Here is a 23461-nt window from a genome sequence, read left to right as displayed (position 1 = left end):
GAGTTCTTGTCTCTAGGTTTTGTATGCTGCGTGTTTACACTGCGTGACTGTTCAAGCACCCTATGCATTGAGTACATGTATATCCGTGTTGACATACCTCAGGCTGACAACCGTCCTGGCCAGACACTTGCTTATACTGAATATAGGGGGAAAACCTTTATTCACTGTGTTTTATTTCCTGTCAAAAGCTTGTTTGTTTTTCATTCTTAGCTGATACGAGTAAATATACCGAAGTATAGGGCTGCTTTCTGTAAGCACTGATCATGGCGATCATCACTAGTCGGCGTTTTGCGAGATGAGTTGTTATTTCCCGTACAGGAGCACAGGAGCATCAGGGTGTTTGCACCAGGTAGAGATGACTAACACTTAAACCACTAGGGAAAGTTATATCCATTGTTCTTGGAAGTGTTTTATTAGCATAACTGAATAACTGCCCTATGGCAATTATTTCTATTTAAAAACAATAAAATTGTACTTATTTTGTATCTTCATCATGCCCAATACATTACGCGCGTATTAAATAAGTATGCCCTCGTGGTGTAAGCCGTTTAATCACCATCACTACTGTAGTTTAAATAAACTCTGCGAGGGCTTTAGCCCGAGCAGAGTTTGTTGAAATAACTACCTTGTAAAGGTGATTAACCTATACTTAGTCTCAGAATATATATAATTTTTATAGTAACAAACAAACACATATAAATTGAAAAGGAAGACCTGAGACCTAAGGAAATCTAGACTTGCTTCATTTAGGGTTTTAGCATTGCAGAGAGGACTAGGCAGTAGGGAATATAGTAGGGTTCAGGACTGTGAGACAAACTACAGAGGACAGGCTCACCCTTTTCCCCAAACACCAGGAGCTATCACTGATGTTCAGTTATTCATTCGTACAATTTTCGTCGCTTGTTTGTTTTTTCGCCTATGTATTGTGTTTCGGTGCAACAACCACTGCTGTTTTCATTCCTTGGCGTTGACGTTGGAACTCAAAATTCCAAGAGTGACTAATGACTGACCCAAACATAGAACCAGTCTTTAATTCACTAAACATTATACACTAATTTTGTTTAACGCCTCACTCAGTAGTCGGTTCCCAATTGCGCAGATTGATGCTCATGCTGTTGATCACTGGATTGTCTGGTCCAGACTCGATTATTTACAGACCACCGTCATATAGCTGGAGTATTGCTGAGTGCGGCGTAAAACTAAACTCACTCATTCAGTAGTAATCCTTGACAGTAAACAATCGCATTTTTGATATAACACACATTAACGATCTATTTTTGAGTGGCATTTAGAAGCTTGTATGATAAACAGGAACGATTGTTATCGATAGACAACTTCTTTATTGCAACAGATGTGACGTTTAGATGTAGATGCATGATACAGCAAAACGTCGCATCCATTACAACAAAGAAGTTGTCTGTCCATAAAAAATCATTCCTGTTTAAACATTAACCAAGTCAACAAACCTGACCACGGTCCCGTATGTGACCTTCTAGGGCAAGCATGGGCTGGCGAAGACCAATTCGAACCCAAATCGTCATAGTAGCGATGTGCCAGATAGGGATACAGCTGACAAGTGTACATATCATACTATATGCATGCTTGATAGACATTGATAATCAGTTCTTATATTAAGACTGACTGACTGACTGAGTTTGGTTTTACGCCGCGTTTAGCAATATTCCAGCAACATCACGGCGGGGGACACCAGAAATGGGATTCTCACATTGTGCCTATGTGGGTATTCGAACCCGGGTCTTCGGCGTGACGAGCCAACGCTTTTAACCATTAGGCTACCCCACCGCCCCTCTTACATTAAGAAGAGGCAGTATGAAAGTCATATTATTTGGGATGACATGTCGCCGTGTTGTCGTGGGTGACATGATTGTAATGCCTTATGACCATTATAAAAACAATTCAGTTCATTTACCACTGATTGTATACACCAATGTCATTTATTTTACCGTCAACAATCATCTGAGTCCGTCGTAACATTACACGCTACCATGGATACAGCTAATGCCGTACAGAAGAAGAATATCAGTCCAAGACGTCTTCACTTGTATTACTTTCAAGCTTGACTTAGCTGTTCCATATCGTGTGCATGGAGATATCTCATGTTTACCTAGGGTCTCCCGAGGCCAGAGTTGAGACTATTGGGCATGCTAGAAATCTGTAACAGTGGGTTCAAATCCTAAATTATTATGGATTAGGTTTCTAGGTTTGACTTTTGAGTTTTGTTTGTTGTTTAACGCTGCAGTCTTAAATATTCCAGTTAATTGAGTGCGATCTGTAAATCATTGAGTCTGTGCCAGACTGATTGACATCACAAGCCTCGGTCTATGCACTTGGGATACAATGACATGTGTCAACCAGGTCAGTGAGCCAGTCTTCATGTGTAGACAAGCATGGGTTGGTGATGACCACGTCTAACCCGGATCTTCATGTATAGACAAGCATGGGTTGGTGATGACCACTTCTATCCCGGATCTTCCTGTGTAGACAAACATGGGTTGGTGATGACCACTTCTAACCGGATCTTCATGTGTAGACAAGCATGGGTTGGTGATGACCACTTCTAACCGGATCTTCCTGTGTAGACAAGCATGGGTTAGTGATGACCACTTCTAACCCGGATCTTCAGGTGTAGACAAGCATGGGTTGGTGATGACCACTTCTAACCCGGATCTTCAGGTGTAGACAAGCATGGGTTGGTGATGACCACTTTTAACCCGGATCTTCACGTGTAGACAAGCATGGGTTGGTGATGACCACTTCTATCCCGGATCTTCATGTGTAGACAAGCATGGGTTGGTGATGACCACTTCTAACCGGATCTTCATGTGTAGACAAGCATTGGTTGGTGATGACCACTTCTAACCGGATCTTCACGTGTAGACAAGCATGGGTTGGTGATGACCACTTCTAACCGGATCTTCACGTGTAGACAAGCATGGGTTGGTGATGACCACTTCTAACCGGATCTTCACGTGTAGACAAGCATGGGTTGGTGATGACCACTTCTAACCCGGATCTTCACGTGTAGACAAACATGGGTTGGTGATGACCACTTCTAACCGGATCTTCACGTGTAGACAAACATGGGTTGGTGATGACCACTTCTATCCCGGAACTTCACAACTCTTCGGTTTGTCACACCCGTGACCGCGGTGTTCACCATGGTGGCTAAACATAACGGAACCGAAATATTGTTCAAAACAACATGTTTAAACTGATGAAAACTATCACCACTAACGCCTACACTCGTCTAGACACGTTTTCTTGAGTCTAATGTAAGTATCCTTTCTAGCGAATACTCTAGACTCTGTGATTCCATGGCGAACCAGTTTCGAATGACATCTTGTGATCTTCTCGTCATATACATTTACAGTCCAACTGTTAAACCTCAAGCCTATCCATGTCACAATGGTGTCTTCACACGAAGCAGACCTTTAGGTTTGAAACTATGCACATGAAGCAGACCTTGTTTGTCCTTTGATATTCACCGATCTGGTCTTGCAACTGATTGGTGTTTGTTTAGTGGCTTAAAGATGAGATTTCTTGATTGACTAATTAACTTAGTGAATACTGATCAATCAGTTATCACAACTTCTGTCTTCATGGACCAAGCAGATTCTGCTTCCTTTAGCCTTAAGTTGTGCTAGCTTCCATCTATTTGAATTGTACAGAGTTGTAAATATGTAAATAAGTGTATAAAAACATATATCTGATTTCATTTTGTATGTACCAGTCTATAAGCTCGTTAAACCGATAGACCTAACGAGCTGATCACTCAGGCATATAATCCGGATTATCCGGATTAGCTGAGAAGAAACAACATAAATAAAACTGGCTTAAGACTACTGGTCAAATGCGGGGTGGGGTCTTCCCACTTGTCCGGCACCTATTGTTTAAAGGTTCTGGATCAGTGGAGCGCGATAATCCCTGAGAACAAAAGGTGAACTTCTTATTTTGCTCCCCTGTCGGTCTGTGATATTTGGTCACCCAAGCAGGTCAGAGAATATTTGGTATGCGGGGTATTCGCGTTAAGGCGACTTTTTAGTTTCAGATATTCGCGTTAAGGCGACTGGCGGTAGTCTTTGATGTTGTTTTAGTAATGTTTGTTTAAGGGATTAACGAAAAGATTATCGACTAACCTAGTCGAAATTGCAATGGTGAACACATTTTAAATCATCAATGTTTTTGGTGAAAAGTGAATTTTTTTCACGTTTAGTTTTATAAGTACATCCATGTTCTACTGTATGTGTCATCGTGAGCTTAATTATCTATGATAGCAAGGCAATTAAAGGTTCTTATAAGTGGGTCTGTTTCGAAGTTTACCATCACTATCATCATGGTGAATGCACAACTCAAGTACAAATATCTTCCCACTTGTAGAGGTGGCAGATATCTCTGTGTTGGAAATTATATGTATCTTATTAGTAAGCGAAAAGCAAATGATGTCGATTATTGGAGCCCATCCGAATATTTTCGAACTGATGCAATTCCTGATGAAGGAACATAAGACAACAGCAGTGCATATGGTTCAATACACCGCTGGACAACGCCTCCCTCCTAAAATAAAGTATATTTACCTTCTCGTTTGCGTCTTCATAAATGACACCATTGTGATGCAGAGGGGGGAAAGTGTCTTTGTTGTTATTACTTCTTTTTTCAGGTAATTGGTAACTAAGTTCCACCACAATTTTGAATGTTTACGGTTTTTTAATTTATCATCAAGTTTAGAATAATAATCTCATTTAGCTTTTCTTTTGATTTCTACGTTTGGCTATTTTGTCATCCATATATCGTTATCCATTCTGACCCAACTTCTAAATGCCTCTCAAAGAAGAAATTGACAGAAGCATTGAGATAAATCTCTGAATCTTGAAATCACAACGAAGACTCGACACTGAGCGAGTTTAAGCATCTTAGAAGGTATCTACCATTATGACAAACACAATTCAGAATGTTTTACCCATATAACTGCACCTTGGGACCACAAGGTATCATCTGCGGGTATCATCTGCGGGTATCATCTGCGGGTATCATCTGCGGGTACCATGGCGGACTCGGACGCCAGCTCGAAAACCGCACGGTCCCGCGGAAAACCAAACAACCCACCCCACCCCACCCCCTCAAACAAAGCCCGAATATTACCTAGCGATGTTGACTCTAACCGAAGAGGGGGGCCCCTGCAGAACGTACTCGGGAGTTATCCAATGGAACTGCCTTAAACAATCTCATACCTGCCGTCATACTAAAACTCATACCTGCCGTCATATTTAAACTCATACCTGCCATCATATCAATACTAAAGAATGAAATGTTCGTGAAGTTAGAGGTTAATGTCTCGAGCACCGTCTTGAATGCAACACCTGCACTACAAATCTCGAGATTAGTCCGTGTATGCACTCAGACAGGAAATTAAGTTTCTTAATTGTTCATATAAGTGCACAATGTCTTTACTCATGTACCCAGGTTTCATATTCAATCAGTTGCTATGTTACGTCACGCATGTTGTTAAGGAAACAATGGCTGTACCTGCAGTTTCACACAAAATATCAATGTTCTCCACAATGCAGGAGTGAGTGAGTGAGTTTAGTTTTACGCCGCACTCAGCAATATTCCAGCTATATGGTGGCGGTCTGTAAATAATCGAGCCTAGACCAGACAATCCAGTGATCAACAGCATGAGCATCGATGTGCGCAATTGGGAACCGATGACATGTGTCAACCAAGTCAGCGAAACTGACCACCCGATCCCGTTAGTCGCCTCTTACGACAAGATAGTCGCCTTTTTATGGCAAGCACATGGGTTGCTGAAGACCTATTCTACCCCGGATCTTCACGGGTCCCACAATGCAGGAAAAGTACCAGCACAGCTACTGTTAGTGCTTTCTGTGATGTTGCTGGTGTACCCAGCCGTGATGTTGCTGGAATATTGCTAAAACGGCGTAAAACCATACTTTGATGTTGCTAATTTTAGATCATGAATGATACAATGTTATACAGGTTTGTTTCATAGAAATTTCAGTCCAACTTACAGTAAAAACCGAACATTGTATGCATGTCCTTACCTTATGTGTGTGTTTGGGGCAGTCCGGGGTACTGGGGTATTCAACACGTCGCTTGAAGATGCATGTCGTCAACAATCACGTGTCAGCAGTCAACAACAGAACCCGACACATGTTGTATATATGCTATCTGATAGCACTATAATTACGTACGCGTCGCCGATATAACTAAATTTGCGGCTATATAACTACCGGTATACGTCCCCAATTCGTCAAACACAGTACAGTTATCCCCATTCTAATTCAACTCGTTTTACGCTGTTTTTTCGTGAAAGAAATTCATTATTTAAACCAGGTCAAAGTTCCTCTAGGTCAAAGGTTAATCATATCACTCCTTCAACTTACACCATCGCCAGAGAAAGTAGTTCCCTTTTCAAACTACACACGTTTATTATGTGCATACAGACTAAGTTTGATAATGATGAATAGATCATAGTATTTTAGATAAAAGGACGGTATTATGATGAAACCACCCTCTAGTTACAGAAATGAGCGGCCCGCTGATTCCTTAACTACGGGCCATTACCAGTTCTGTTGTCAAATGACGTCAAATGACGTTCTACAGAACGGCTTTGCTCGTCTCATCACGGGTTCCAGGAAGCACTGTGAAATCATACAAATCCTGCGTGTGGTACATTGGCTTCCTGTACAGCAACGAGTCACCTATAAGCTGCTTTCTCTGACATATTCAGTCCTGAATGATCCCACTGCCCCTGCGTATCTAAGACGCCTCATTTCGTACAAAACTTCAAATAGAACTTTTCGATCCAACAGTGCTTTGAATGATCTTGCCATCCCCAGAACCACTAATAAAATGGGGAAAGGTGTTTTCCAGTTGCCGCCCAAGTGTTGTAGAATGAACTCCCAGCTGAACTGAAAATTGCAAAATTATATCAAGGGATTCATTCCAGAAAAAAAACTTAAAACACATCTTTTCAGACAGTATTTTAGCTTTGAATCCTCGCTGATATTGCTGGAATATTGCTAAAGCTGCGTTAAACCATACTCCCTCCCTCCCTCCCTCCCTCCCTCCCTCACTAACCTTGTATAACCTCTGCTAGATTTGTGTGTTCACGTGGTTTCCAACAGGGGTGTGTATTAAAGGGGCACTGATCCGTGGCTTAAAACCCCGCAGTAGATCACGGCCACCCGTTAACCATGGCTGACTGCACTTGTAACCTAACCACAAGCAGCGGACGCATTGAAGTGTCCACCTGCCACCCAGATCTCATCCATCCGTATAACAAGTAAAGTTTTTGTTTGGAGTAATGTTTCTGCTGTTTTAAGGAAACGGAATTGGAATTTTAGAGTGCACGTTAAATGTTTTGATCTTGGTCTCCAACATTTTAATAACATACATGTTAACTATCATATTCCCTTTGTCGTTTCGGAAGTGACACGTAAATTATTTGATCGTTTTAACTCTTCTTGGAAAAATTCTATTTCAAATGTAAATGGTACAACGAGCAATGGAGGTAATAAGTTAAGAACATATGCTATCTTTAAGGATGAATATCATCCTGAATTTTATTTATTTAGCCACATGCCTCGCTCTTATAGACGTGCTTTAGCACTTTTTAGATGTGGTATTGCTCCTCCAAGAGTTGAAACTTGACGTTATAATTGTGCTCCTCTAAAGGAAAGAACATGTTTTTACTGTAATGATTTTATTGAAGATGAATTCCTCCATACATGAATCTATATTATTATCAGAAACCATTGCCTCAAAGTCTTCATAGCTCGTATCATTCATTCTAAAGCGAGGCTTTCGTACCATCGGTATGTCATTATGGGCATTTTCACATTGCTGGGTAGGTAAGATATTAGTGAAAGTACATACAAGTGGTAGGCGATTTGACTCGGTTCCGGTGAGGACTGACATATCCACCACATTAGGAAATAAACAAGAACTGATAACAAAGTAGTCTACTATACTTGTACCACTGTTGGAAATAAATGTCCAGTTAGCAGGGGTGTCACTGGTAGTACGTCCATTGACAATATGCATGTTCATGGTTTAGCAAAGGGTGAGTATCTCAAGACCATGCTTATTCACAACTGTATCACAGGAAAGTCTCGGTTTGACGTAGGAGTCTTCAGTATACAAGTCATTATCTACAGGTATGTAATTGGCATTATCATCAAAAATAAAATCATCGTCAGTTGCTGTTCTCGCAGTAAAATCTCCACATATAATGAAAGTTGAATTCACACCAAATTCTGTTTTTAGTTGGTGAAGGTTGTTCTCCAGCAAGTCGATCCCACTATCGTCCAGACCGTCGTATTCCGACGCCCCCGCCGGGTGTACGTACGTACATATATAGAAGGTAGGATAAGGGAAATCAATATTAACTAATTGAAGGACAACATAGTTGTCCCATGTATCTTTAATCCTAGAAAAATATATCTTGAACCGATCTCTAACACATACAACGACACCACCGGAATATCTGCCACGGTTGTGGCGGCGATCTGTTTCGCTTGCAAAGCAGAAATAGTTAGACAGTGATGTGCTAAGCTGGTTGGCTTCGTCTGATGCCTATGGCCTCTTGCAATCGTATGGGAAGCCACCAAAGCCCTATCTGTCAACAACAACAACTGGCGGCAAAGAAAATTGCAAGAGGCCACAGACATCAGTAGAAGCCAACCAGCAATCAATCGTGACCAGGGAACATATATGCCTAGCGCTTGGGACTTATTAATTTAAGTAACCATCACTGCTGGTCTCTTTGTCCTTGTATTTATTACTATTAGGCCTGGCTTCCATTTGTGTTCTTACCACCCTGTTATATGCCACTATTGTTACCTCATCAACTACGCCTGGATTAACAGCTGTGAGCGGTGACATGGGTTGGACTCCCCCTATCGTAAGCCAGTGGGGCAGTGTTGTCAGATTTTATAAACGTCTTTGTAACCTGGATCAATATCGACTAACGAGCAAAATCTTTCTTTGGGGTAACCACTGGGCTTTTAGAAGAAAAAGAAACCTTAATTTTAAAATTCATAAAAAGTTAGCCAATGTTGATCTTGATCACTTTATTTCCCCCACTAATATTTTTAACTCAAGGTTTATTGTACAAAGCGTTATACAGAAATTATTTGATACTTATAGACAGGAGTGAAGGAATCGGTAGGGAATACCTGTGGTCCATCTAAACAGGGGGCAAATAAGCTACGCTTTTATGGTACTTTTAAGGATGTTTATACGCCGGAATTTTACGTAACTCATCCCATGCCCCGCCCATACAGAAGTGCATATGCTAAGTTCAGATGCGGCACTGCACCAATTAATATTGAGCTGGGTAGATATAACAATATTCCACTTAACGACAGAAAATGTTTTTATTGTAAACACTGTGTTGAAGACGAAGTTCATGTTTTCATTAATTGTCCGGTTTATAGTGATGAACGTTTTAGTCTTTTAAATACATGTACTTGTGATAGCCTATGTCAGAATTTTATTAATCTTACTGATATACAAAAAACTGCTTTTATCCTGTCCAATAGCAATATCTGTTTTATAGCTGCCAAAACCTGCCATGTTATTTTAAAAAGGAGAAAATCCGTATTATATAACTTTTAATTATTGTTATTCATAATACATGTACATGCAATTTTTAAAGAATTTTAGTCTCTCATAATTCCGTATGGAATGGCCCTTATGTAAATATATGGTTAATTAGTTTGTATATATGTATAACAGGGGTGAGACTTTAATAAATAATCTGTCTGTCTGTCTGTCTGCTTTTGTCCATCCACCCAGTTAGTGCTAATTATACAGTACAGTATCAGCGTTTTCTAGTTTAAGGGTATCGCGAAGAAACTCTCTCACTTTGGCTTTACTATTCTCCCACAATTCACCCCTTTTTTCAGTGAGTCCATGAAATATCAGATTTGATCTACGTGACTGTGTCTCAATGTTGTCAGTTTAAGTTTCTAAATCAAACAGTTTCTGTTTCAAATCCTCATTTTCTGCCTTTAAGTGAACTAATTTATCTTTAAAGTCCTTAGAAAATCTATAAACTTTAAGTTCATAGATGATATCTCATCCTGAATCGTTTTCAACGTCTTTGCAATGACAGCCATACTAATCAGGTCGGACTGTGCGTGTTCACTCCCACCCGGTATACATTCGCCCGCCACGTTTTTTGTTGACAATCTTGTTTGAACTCCGTTCTTACTGGAGTCACTATTATAGTACTGTTATAGTGACTAATTTAGGACAGCCATCGTGCAAATATTTAATAAGTCAAAAACTATGTACTCAAGACATGTGAGACTTTATTGTAATATATAAATGACGCTAAGCTGTATTTTTAATCACTACTGTACATCCCTATCACTACCGCATTGTAAATTGATTTGTCAGCCCATTAATTATTGTATAAGACATTTATAACCTCCATTGGTAATCCCCCTTGGCCGTGTCTGCCATCACATCAACTGGTGTCAAGGAAGTACTATTGTTTTTCTGTCTGTCCATTGATGAGTCGTCGCCTGACCATTGTTGTCAAAAACTGTATATATATATACTAGGTATGCTCACATCTAGACAGCGAAGGAGTACGAGTCCGGTATTTGGACTGTCTGTTGGGACGACCACGAGCAGGATAATGCCGCTCGTTGGAAACGCCCTGTGGTTGAGCAGGTACTCCGCTCTCCCACATGTATGTCTTGTGCATTTGTTTGTCATGTACTAAAGAAGTTTGAACTCAACTATGCCTTCGTCTTCATCAACGCACACTTCATCTTAAAATATGAGCTAATTCCCCAGTCGACGCGTACACCACGCGTTGACAGTACCGAGCACCTGATCTGGGTCCAGGATTGCTTTAAGCGTCACCCGACACGACAATAAGCATAAACGAGTACACAAACAATCTCGCACCCATCTTTATACCCATATTTATAGCGTTATAACGGGGGCCCTCCAGTCACGTTTTGTCAATCTTTGACAAAACGTTCCAATTTTGGCCCTCCAAATATCAGTTGAAACTCCCATGGTACTCACTCATATATCAGACACGTCCTGACACCAAATATGTGGTAGTATGTACCCTATTTCCTGACTTAAATCAAATCACACACAGCTGTCAACACTGCTAGTCACGTGACCAGCGAACTATAACACTGCGATGTGTTTTGGGGGTACGTGGCTCTTTCTGGGTTACAGGACATACCCGACAGCTTCTACTTGCGAGGAGGACAAACACTTAAGTCGGAATAGTTAGATTCACTTTTACTTCCGTGTGAAAGACAGCATGTCACGCAAGAGGCAGATGTGTAAGTATATGTACCTTCATGGGCAGATCCAGGACTTGGGAGAAGGTGTGTGTGTGGAGGGTGTGTGTGTGTATGTGTGTGTATGAATGGGAGGGATGCACATAATAGTACATCATGACGTTCAAAGGTTACCGGGTAGGTGGGAATGAACTTTGTGTAGGCTGGAGGGTGGGCCATGTCACGGCGGCTACCTTGTACCTGTGCCAGTTCAGGGTCCCCTACTTCGGCTTAAGGTGAGGTGAGGTGAAATTGGGTTTAACGTTGTGCTTGAGAATATTTCGCTCATATGACGACTTGCATGCGCGTGTATGTGTATGTGCGGCTGCGTGAACTAGCCCAGGCTGAAGCTGGTTTTATAGTGCTAGCTCACTGAGATACCATGCCGCAGTGAAGCATGAATACGCCACTCAGACACATTGTACTGACTCCGAGCCGACCAGCCCTTGTTGTACCCATTAATGTCGAGCGCCAGGCAGAGACCAACAAGTACCATATTTTAACGTCTTTTGGTATGACGCGGTCGGGGATCGAACCCGCGACCTTCCGCTCTCCGGGCGAACGCTCTAACCACTACACCACGGAGGCGGCCACTTCGGCTTAAGAGCATTGTATACAGTTACGTAAATTTCACAGATAGTACTGTATATCAATGGCAACACCGTAGTTAATAATATATAGCAATGTGAAAAGCACAGACATTATTGTGTAACTACTTCAAAAGCGTGGTTTACATACTCTTCCAAAAAAGTAGGGGAACTTCATATTTAATTGGGAGAAATAATTGGGAGATATATCTGAGTGAATCAATGTTGATATGATAATGATGAATGTTTTGAGAATGCATCACTACTTGCACTTCCTTATGACCATAGTTGTTTGTACAGTAATAGCTCTTGAAATATGATTGGTGAATGACGTGAAATTTGCATGTGTACGATTTTCATTTTAAAACAACCCGGCTAGAAACAAACACCAACAACTATGTGATGCAAGATGATTGCCAAAATTAATGATCTACGGTGATTTATCGACATTCTTGAAAACCGTCAAAATTAAGAATGACACCCCATGCACGTGTATGGGGCTACTGCGTTGTGCAAGTTCATCCCATGCGTTGTGTTTAGGGGTGGTGATAAAGAGAAATGGTGGTGCCTGTTCATAAGATGTCTGTCTTTGAAAAGTTTGTTAACGCTTATACTTCCTATCCAAATTGAAAGGTCAGGTTCCCCTACTTTGTTATAAGAGAATAGTACATGTATACAGTTATGTAAATTTCACAGCTATCACTGTGTAACTATGGCAACACCGTCGTTAATAGTTTATATAGATATGTGAAAAGCACAGATATTACTGTCACTCCTCTTTTGTACTGGATTCCCAAACTACATAAATTCCGTACAAGGAGACGTATATTTGCTGGTGCCACCCAATCCCTGTCTCAAAGATTAACCACAATCCTCAATACTATCAAGGGATGACTTTCTCGATATTCACAGAAAGTGTTTGAGACAAACGGAATCAATACAATGTGGATTCTCAAAACCTCAAAGGATTTGCTTACATTTTACAATGGACAGAGGTCCGTTCTGTCAGCATTTGATTTTGCAACATTGTATACCACTATCCCACATGGCAAACTTAAGGAAAAACTTCCTTCCTTGATCCATAGGGCATTTGTAAACGACCGTGGTGAACAGAGATCTATTGGTCTAGAAGCCAGACCCCTGAAATGGTGAAAATGTGGTGCAGTTCTGGCGACCAAACGGGATGTGATTTTTCACAATTTGATTTGAAGCTGGTTGTCATCGGCTACCATGCGTGTCCACAGTGCAGGGGCCCTTTTAAGGTGCAACATGTCATGTCAGTTATTGCAATATTTTAACCGATAACTGGATTGTTAAATTTAATAACTTTGGTTTGGTTTGACCGATTTTCATCAAAATAGTAGTTTTGGAATGCTCAGATCATGACTTAAAATGTGGACAATAATATTACATATATGCTCATCGCCAAAATATTTTGGTAAGGCCAAAGGTCAATTTTAATAGAAAGGGCATTTGATGAGAAAATATGAGTTGAACTTTACAAATTAAATGTATTTTTTCAAAAATTATGTTTTCTGATTCAGCTTTATCATTTGAAGATCATATATACCGTTGGTTGGCACTGTGTTTATGAAAAACCATTGCAAGGAAACCAAGGTTGGTACTTTGTATTTAGATCAGCAAAATATTATATATTTATATCTACCTGCTTTAAAAAGTATCAACAATACTAAATAGGTCGAAGATAGTGTTGAACTATTATACAAATTTGCGTTTATTGACATTCTAGCAGAAACAACAATTCAGCTGATGTCAGAAGGAGATATGTTTTGGTAAGTGTCAGTATCGCACTGACATGCCGTGATACCCTTCAAGCTGATCGTCATATGAGCGAAATATTCTCAAGCACGACTTAAAACCCAATTTCACCTCACCTCACCTTAACGCTGATGGATAATAATATGACATCCTAATGGAAGGTTTACAATTGACATTATGGTGTGTCAATTGTCTGTTTACAATGTGAAATATTACGACTTTGGTTTTCTTGATGCATTTTTACACCGGCAATCATTAATACATTGTAAAAGATATGACACACATATCAGAAAGGCGTTGTGGTATCTTACCACCAAATATACACACCCCTTATTTACCCCTGAAATACACAGTATTTCCAATACATTCCTATTCTTTTCTAAGTTTACTTGGGTTCAAAATATGAATATTTCCTTAGGTGGGGAAACAATTGTAAATGTGTAAATTTTTCAAATGTTTTCATGGCTTGAAACCTTGTGCATCATTCCGGATATCAAGGGTATGTATTTGAACTCTTTTTATATATGCTCAGTTAACAGTACTAAAACAGAATGGTCATAAAAAATGGGTTCACATTGTGTTATTCACATATGCTGAAGCCTTTGAAATCAAGGCTCATACCTAGGGCCTGGCGAAGCAAAACATTGTTGTGCAAGCAGACAGGTTTCCATCAGGTCACCAGGGTTTATCCTCAATGTGCAGGCGGTTTATCGTCACACGTTTATTACTCAAAATATTTATATTTTCCGCAGCTAAACAGAGAGCATTAGTGACATGTTAAATGCTGTCATCAATTTTTGTGAATGCGTTATAACCTGATTTATCAAGTAATGATTGAACATGATCGGAAAACAGAATAAATTCTAATAATTCAAAACTCTAAATTGTTCTCAGCTTTTTGTTATCATTTTCCCAGAAAAATGTACTATATGTAAGCATTATTTGGATTTGAGTCACAAATATACCCTTGTCAGAATATCTAACATGATCTGTCTTTACTGATAGTCAATTATTGGTAAATGGTCTGACTGCTTTTCGATAACGAGATTGTATACTAAAAGCACCAACAAGGTCAAATAATATTGTTATGATGATATTAATGTTAATAATGCTGTAATTAGGCGATTGGAGCGGAACAATAATACCATTATTGCCTATGTATTATGTCATCAATGCCTGGTTATTTATTTTGTGAGTTTTAAGCATGTGTCTCAAAATCCCAACAAAGTTATCAGTATCATTATCTGTAAGTTCTAGACCGCTGCCACATCGCCCGTTCATAATATGGATATTCTAGGTAGAGAAGTGTTTAGAGTTCTTCAGTTTAAGCGAAAACGTTTTAGGATTTAATAAGTCAGTTAAAAGGTCCCAATAGGATTGCTTTTGATTTTCTGTGTATTCTAATAAATCATCCTCTACAAAGTCCGGGCACATTATATCGCACGAGATTGTTTCGTCTGCTACGTTGCTCTTGATCCTCGAATTTAGTGTCTAATTCTTCCAAATACTTCTCGATACCCACTGTCCTGTCATTCAAAGCCTCAATATCTAGTTTCATCACATCCTGCTCTTGTTTACTACTGTTTATGTCTTCTCTGAGCTCGTGGATGTCAGATTTAATGTCTCTAATGTCATCTTTTATAGATCTTATATTCCTAGATAATCTATCCTCACTCGCCTTTATCTGTTTCACAATGTCCCTCCTCATCCCCTCTAGACCATCAATAGGACCGGGATTGAGTTCTATATCTCCTGACAGATGTAACGTTGAAGGAATCAGTCTCTTTACAGGGAGAGTTGCAGTTATCATATGTTTATAGCACAAAACACTGGTCAGTCTTGAGCTATCTGTGACGTCACTATTGTCGCACAAATGTAAACAAACATTTTCCCCAGTCAGTAGATCAAACTCAAGAGGCTCAGTATCAGCACAAACTTCCACATATAGCACAAGGGAAAAGGACAAGATGAGATGTATAGAGAATAGCACAGCACAGAGAGTCAGTCTGCCGGGTACATCTGAGCTGGCGGTGTACGGGGTGTAGGTGTCACAATGGCCGACCTGTCGGCTACCCCTCGGGGGTGTAAAGAACCCGATCCTCGCTCTATAGAGCGTTAGGTCTATCATAATTAGTTTATATAGATGATCTAGTCCCCTATAAAGTAGTATTGACAGTTATTTGTCAAATTTCACGAGGCAGTTTGATAATGACCTTAATTTTCTCAGCTGCTGTTTTGCGTGACAGTGTTGATAGGGGCGTGCAACTCTCTCTATCAAATTATGAATCATAAACACATTATCTGTTGTAGAGAAGCCTTTTCGGAAACCGGATTGGGCATGCGATATTATATCATAATCATTACAAAATTTATTTAACCTCTCGTTTAGGATGCTAGTAAAAAGTTTACCAAAGCAACTTAAGATAGAGATTGGTCTGTATGAAGCCGGGTCCATACGATTTCCAGTTTTCTTATAGATAGGTTTAATAGTACCAGTAAGCCATGCTTCGGGCAAAATTCCAGTCTGAAGTACAGCGTTAAAATATTCAACATAAAAGGTAGCAGTTTTGGTAAGGCTGAAGATAAGTGCTCATTTGAAATCAAGTCTAAGCCAGGCGTCTTGTTTGTCTTCACTTTTTGAAGGGCAACGACGATTTCGTTTGAAGTTATTTCACCATTGAGTACACTAACATCATAATTTGGGGAGTCTGACATTCCATCCGGATCCACATCCTCATTAGTGGTACTTTCATTAACGTTTTTAAAATGATCATAAATTCATCTAATGGGATAGGGCAAATGCCTTCCGTTTCTTCTTCCAATCTGATCCAAACCATGGCTTAGAGAGCGTTCTTTTTACTACGAGTAGTGGTATTAGCCTTATAAAGAATATCACCAAATGTTTTTCGTGCAGAATCAATTAGCACGTGCGCGACTTCTTGAGCTATTTCATTCACAACCTCTACTGGGTTACCTTGACCTTCCCTTAGTGACCTTGCCTTCGTGCACAGTGTGTTTACACAATCATCTGGAATGTTTTCGAGGAATACAACAACTTTATCTTGCATGAAATTACCTGGTTTGCTGTCAGGAATGTCTGTGTGGGTATGAGCTGGCGTCTACTCATGGCATATGTTTTACCTTGGTGTTTATCCATACCAAGTCTACCATTACAGATAACCAAATTAGGAGTTTTACACAACTCAATCAAATCTAAATCCATAATTGTTTGGTTGGCCTCTGTCTTGAGATGTTCTCTTTAGTGGAATGCCAAGATCCTCAAGCATTGATTCCGAGTCCAGTTCAGGCTTCATGTCATCAAGATCTAGATCTTCAGAAAAATGTACAGAAATCTACCAAAGATGTAGCCCTAGCATTAAAATCACCAGTTAGGATGATGGTGTCGGTATGAGTAGATACTGATGCAAGATCGTGTTCAATTGACTCAAACATGTCATCACTAGAGAATCGGGAGCATTCTGGTGGTATATATACAATACCTAGGTATACATCTTGGGCTAGGTTGAACAAACAGCCTGCTAGTTTAACCCATAGGACTGCTTCATTATCTAAGTCTAATAAAGTGACATAAGGGAACAAGTGATCTTTGACTGCTAAACCTATTCCACCAGATCGCCTTATGAAATTTCTTCTATTCTTCTACTGAATATCATCTAATGAATCTGTTTTTGTTTCTTGTAAACATTTAAAGTCATGTTTTTCAATAAATTCAATGAAGTCAGGGTATTCAAGTCTTCTCCTTAGTCCACAAACGTTGAGACTAACACACTTAAGCTCTGTATCTGGACTTACACTGCCAGACTGATCCTGTGAGTCACTCTCACTACCACCGACGTCCCCCTAGCTCTGGGAGGGTCTGGCTGTCTGGGTGGAGGTCTTGAGGTGGGGTGGGACTCGATAGGATGGAGGGGTGGTCACAGGGTGAAGGATGTTATCCACATATAGCTTATCTATCACAATATGGGCCTGTTTATTTTGGCTCCTGGCTTCTCTCTGGAAGGGCATGAGTACTTCTTTCCTGTATGAACTTATCTCTTCTGGAAACTGTTCGAAAATTCTGTATGGTTTACCTTTCAATTTCTTTCCTGACTTCTTAACCAGGTCCTTCTGAGTTGCAATGTTAAACTTTGCTATAATAGAGCGGGGTCTTGTTGCTCCTCGTCTCTTTGGGCCAATCCTGTTGATCCTCCTGAAGCTGAAGTTGCTGGGGCCCAGCTCAAGCTGCTCCTGGATGAAGGTCTTCAGCACATCCCCTGTGTGTTCTGGTTCCTGTGCTGCAGCTGACTCTGGTATCCCAGTAAAGATCAAGTTGTCCCTCATCGATCTGCTGCACTGATCTATCGTGTGCTCCTTCATCTGTAAATGTTCTAGTTTGAGGTCAGAGATAGCTTTAGGAAGATCATCTACTTTAGCGTGAAGCGCCTTTAAATCATCTAGGATGCTTTGTTTGTCAACAATCCAGTCATCGAAACTGGCACTCACGAACTTGATGCTTGATTCGATGCTAGTCACTTTTTCTTTCAGACTATCCAATATTCAGCGACCTTAATTTCTAGTCCAGAAACTTTGACTTGGACGTCTGAAATAGCGTTCTCAATATCATCAAGCTTTGCCAGTTTCTGCTGCATATTTCGTAGAAGACTTATGACTGTTGTCATATCTGACTCACAAGGATTAGGAAAGTTGATACTGACCAGGATTAGACTGAGGTCCAAGGGGTGGTGAGGCGAAAAGCTGAGCCGGCATACAAGGCATACAAGGATGCATACAAAGACAGCAAAGCCTCTCTTACCGCAGATGTCAATGTTTTGGTGTGACGTGGCGATAGGTGTATTGGTGTTACTCACTCCGGAGCAGTTGTCAGGGGTGCTGGCGGGTCTTTTCTTCTTAGAACTGGGTTTATGGGTTGGTGTTTTCTTTCCAGAACTCATTTTGTGTGTTTAAGCGTGAGTTAGATGGTACAAACAAAATAAAATAGTCAGTCACCTCACAGTCACAAAACTATGCAGCCATCTTCCTCACTGTGCAGGCAGCCAGCAGAGGATTAGGATTAGTGATGTTGTTTTAAGGAAAGGGGTCGCCCCATGATTTAGCTGAACGTAACTCATGGCCAAGGGACAGATTCCAAGCTGATAGATTGTCAGACTGATATCAACTCACCAATTATCCATGTTCAAATAATGTCACTGAATAAAATCATCTTGTTCACAGTTATATATTACGCAGGAAAATGCTTAGTCACTATCATTCATCACCATGGCTAATGTTCAAGTAAATCTACAATTCATTCCGAATACGCAAGGTGGTCGTAACCTTGTCTATCAAGGTTATAATTTTACAATACAGAAGAGACGCAACATCAGTGTGCATTGGAGATGTTGCAAGACAGGCTGTCCCGCAACCATCAACACTGCCAATGATCGAAATATCGAAACACCCACAACCATCCGGCAAACCATAGCAAGATCACAGTGGACAAATTCCATGCCAATTTGAAGCATATGATCAAGTTTGATACCAGACCCATGTCTGCCCTGTACCAAGACGGTCTTCAACGTAAGTGACACGTTTTACATCTACAGCATTTGTTTATTTGCATGGATATCGATATTGATAAGAATACAAGCGAGATTTCCATGACAGAATTGAATCAAACCTTTACTTTTAACACAGTAAACACTTTAAACAAAGTAACATACTCAGTTGTAATAAAAGGTCAACAATGGCATTTGTTTGTTTGCATGGATATGGATACTGATAAGAATACAACCGAGATTTTCAAGACAACTTTATAACTATGCTTTGACATCTTATTTTAGGTCTCATTTCTGAGAAACTAGATGTTGCTGTTGTTGCTCCGACATTCTACAGCGCCGTGGCCAGCCTCTACAGATAACGAGCCAAAGAACTGCCACCTCTTCCCAGACGTCGATCAGACGTCAACATTTCCGACAACTACACTCAGACCTTGTCAGGTGAAAACTTCATCCTCCATGCTGACGACAAGATCACCATCTTCACCACAACCTCCAACCTCCAACACCTTTCCAGAGCTAACACCTTCTATTGCGACGGCACCTTCAGTGTAAGCCCTGGTATTTACCATCAGCTCTACACGATCCATGCCATGGTCAACAACAAGATGTTCCCTCTGATTTATGGACTTCTTCCAGGCAAGAAACAGGCCACCTACCATAGATTCTTCAGCATTATTAAAGAGACGTCATCAGAGCTGAATATCCATCTTCACTCTGCATTTGTTTTTACAGACTTTGACCCTGCAGCCCAGAACGCCATCCAAGACGTGTTTCGGTGTCAACTGAAAGGCTGTTTATTCCACTTCAGGCAGGCTATCTGGAGAAATGTTCAGGAATGTGGCTTGCAGATGAGGTTTATGTGTGGCTCAGTGCTGTGAACAATGTGAATTATCTGAATGACCCAAATGTGAACCAGTTTGTGGACTATGTGACACTGCAGTGGATTGAGGGTCCTGTTAGACAGGTGTGGAATCACTTCCACGCTGTGGGTGCCAGTACCACAAATCATGTCGAATGATGGCATGCAAGACTAAGCAAACTTGGCCAGAATTGCCCCAACATATATAGATTCATTGACCTTATCCGAAGAGAGCAGAGCCACACTGAGACAATAATGCTTAAGATCCTACACGGTGCTAAGCAGGCCCCCGGTGCGGCAGAATATTCTACTCGGAAATGGTGCGAAAACTCCAAATGGAATTTGCCGATTGCATGTCACATTTAGTTGGACTTTAGTTGTAACTCAGTGCTATCATGAAAGGTTGTCCATGCAGTCCTATTCCCAATCCAGTGCTTATTTCTTCCATTGTTGACCTGTTACTCTGTTTAAAGTGTTCACTGTGTTAAAAGTAAAAGTTTGATTCAATTCTGTGCCACTGCAGGGGTGGAAATAACTTTAAAATTGCTAGTGTACTCTGGTACAGTGGCACATGTAAAATCACTTGCCCTGATAATTATTCCACTATACCGGCCGTTTTCTTGTTGATTTTGTACATAAACAACATAATTAACATTGGAATATCAACTGGACACCGGTACAGTGTGATATACAAATTTGCTTGCCCGACAGAAAAAAAACACTGGACTCGGGCGTCGGGCAATGGGATATTTTCCACCCCTGCACTGTTGAGTGTGTTACTGTGTTGAAGAATTAAGGTTCTATTTTACTTTGTATCACTATTGCCTGTATGTTATTTTTCTGCCAGACAGAAAATACTGATACGGTCCCCCAGTAATCCCTTTGGTCGTTTAATACGCCTGGGTGCTTCTGTAAGTATGAACAAAAGGTGCCTGCACAGCGAAGAGACCCCGTCACCAGCTTATTCAATTTGGCCCAACCCACTGTCAGTTCTTTAGACAAATGTGAATGGGAGAAAAGGGCTACAGACGTTAAGACTTAAATGTTGTCATTCACATTGAGGTTTGAAAGTTGTTTAGGCTATGCAATATGTTTTCACTCTCTCCTGGTTTAGTGGGTGTTAACTGACAACATCATTGCAGTTTGCAACATGTTTAGCCCCATCCATTATACATGATTCATGCATTCAATCAATAACAAAACATCTGTTAAAATACTTGTGATCGGAACCTGCGTAAAGCTGCATTACTCACATGTACTTTCACACAGTGTTGTCTTATTTTTCAAAGTTATTTTAGGTAATTTTGTTTTTAAATGTATTGATTTAGTATTTCAAGCAACTCTGCAGGTTATCTGGAGGTCTGGAGGTATTAACGCAGTAACACCTTGAACAGATATCTCACATTTTCCTCTATTTTCACTACCCCATGGACAATTGGAGAAAATAATTATGCTATTTAACAGATCGCACAAGCAATTGTACATGCAATGTACTTGGATTAACCTTTCCATATTCCATAAAATCAAACAGCTATTCAATATAATAAATAGACAACGTCACTTGGAAATATCTGGAGCTTATGGTACAAGCAAAAATTAGGTCACTTAATTCGCTACTTCTGTGTTAGGGAGAAAATAATCAATTAATCCCGCTTAGGTGGATTTCATCTTGAATAGCCCCATCCCATACAAATGCAACAAAAACAAATAAACAAACAAACACACGCACAAAACCCAATGCCATAAAAAGGCTATGCTGCGTGCAATTTTAATATTGGATCTAACAACAGTTTTTTAATATGGGAGAAATTCAGAAATATAGATATAGTCTTGAAAAAACAATAAGCATATCAGGGGCATGTTTGGATCCATAATTACAGGATCCTGGCACGTTTAACAAAGCGTAAACCTCTGAAAATAGGAAATTTTGATATCAATATATAACTCCTTATATACTGAATTAGCCCAGTGAGCTCGGAGATTCAGAACCAGCGGGGGTCTAGACTGGCTTCATTTTGGATTATTGCATTACAGAAGGGGTTGGACCGAAAGTTTGGAGTATGAGACAGACTACTGGCATGTGTAAGGTCCCAGCGTTACAGAACGAAATGGTTCTTACAAGGAGGGAAACGCACATAAAATGCCTAATCTTCTAGTAATATTAGCATTCGTATCTCGGAAAATAAATATATAGATCTGGGCAAGCAGAAGATGTCCTTCATTTGAAACACGCTCTGCTGATCACAGCTGGTGGCTGCATAATTTCTGTTGCAACAATGCAGTTGACTACTGCCGATTTGGTTGTGTTCATCTAGCTGAGGTTTGTCAATATGTTAGCACTGACGTTGTATTGTCGACGTTCATCAGCTGATGAAGATAGTGATTCGCGTGAGCCAATTCGATGATGCGACAACTATTGTCAATTCATCCACTATCTGCTTGAACTACAACGTAGTCATGCGACAAACTGAAATTGGGAAAGGAACGGCAGTTGGTCTTTTAGTACCCATCTAGACGAGGTCACTCACTGCTGTCAATATGTATAGACGATTCAAGGTTTTTCACGCAAAATATAATTCTAAAGCGTCTATTAACGTATATACCAACTTCTGTGCGTGTATTGAATAGCTGATAGTAATTAAATGCAAACTAGCATATTTGGAATGATCTACGGTAGATATCATTAGACTGACTGTGCATTTATTCATTAACCATTCTCACAGGTTCACAAATATGTTGGGTCAAATTGATCTTCAGCAACACGTGTTGTAAGATCGGGTGGTCGTTTTCACTTACTTGTTTGATGCATGCCATCGTATCCCACTTGTGAAGATCGATGCTCATATTGTCATGACCATGTTATGTGTAACTCTTTTGTGTATATCATTATATATTACTAAAACCGAAGTATGCATATTTTTATGAACGTTACAGAAGAAGCAATATCTTTAGATGAATATTGTCTAGGAATTTCTTTGAGTTGTCCATAAACGTAGGCACTTATTGTTTTGTATTTAAAGCAGTACGTTTCTGTCGTAATAGATCTTCATCAAATATCTGTTTCTCTGTGATAAAGTTGCAAATAAGTTAACCCTAAAACGTATATCCTTGTTAACATCGTATTCCGTACACCATGGGCCTCAAAGGCCCAGTCATACCATACTTCAGGAAGGTGAACATTCTAGTGTTCTTTATATAGTGTGATGCACTTGCACTTTGGCAACATAACCATGGATCATCTTGAACGAAAGATTGTGTCCAAAGGTTATGTAACACTATGTTTTATTGTTATTTGGATGTGTAATTTGTCATTTTATATTT

The 23461-nt window shown here is 40.1% G+C and overlaps 1 protein-coding gene and 1 long non-coding RNA gene across 3 annotated transcripts in view; both read left to right on the top strand.

Moving 5' to 3' along the window:
* The first annotated feature begins 663 nt into the window (after window positions 1-663).
* Window positions 664-9349, top strand: LOC124257613. The gene is made up of 3 exons (XR_006893315.1): window positions 664-678; window positions 2051-2052; window positions 9202-9349. It is a non-coding gene; the product is annotated as an uncharacterized LOC124257613 (long non-coding RNA).
* Window positions 9350-11206: 1857 nt separating this feature from the next.
* Window positions 11207-23461, top strand: part of LOC124257612 (galactoside alpha-(1,2)-fucosyltransferase 2-like) — a 32041-nt gene continuing 19786 nt past the window's right edge. For both annotated transcript variants that reach the window (XM_046691715.1, XM_046691714.1), the window contains exon 1: window positions 11207-11360. In XM_046691715.1, coding sequence (XP_046547671.1) covers window positions 11339-11360 — 22 coding nt within the window. In that variant the 5' untranslated portion in view covers window positions 11207-11338. The remainder of the gene's footprint in view (window positions 11361-23461) is intronic.

The sequence above is a fragment of the Haliotis rubra genome, unplaced genomic scaffold, assembly GCF_003918875.1.
Source record: "Haliotis rubra isolate DU_JTF1 unplaced genomic scaffold, ASM391887v1 Scf669, whole genome shotgun sequence".
In the NCBI taxonomy this organism is placed as follows: domain Eukaryota; kingdom Metazoa; phylum Mollusca; class Gastropoda; order Lepetellida; family Haliotidae; genus Haliotis; species Haliotis rubra.
This window is presented reverse-complemented; position numbering and strand designations above follow the sequence as displayed.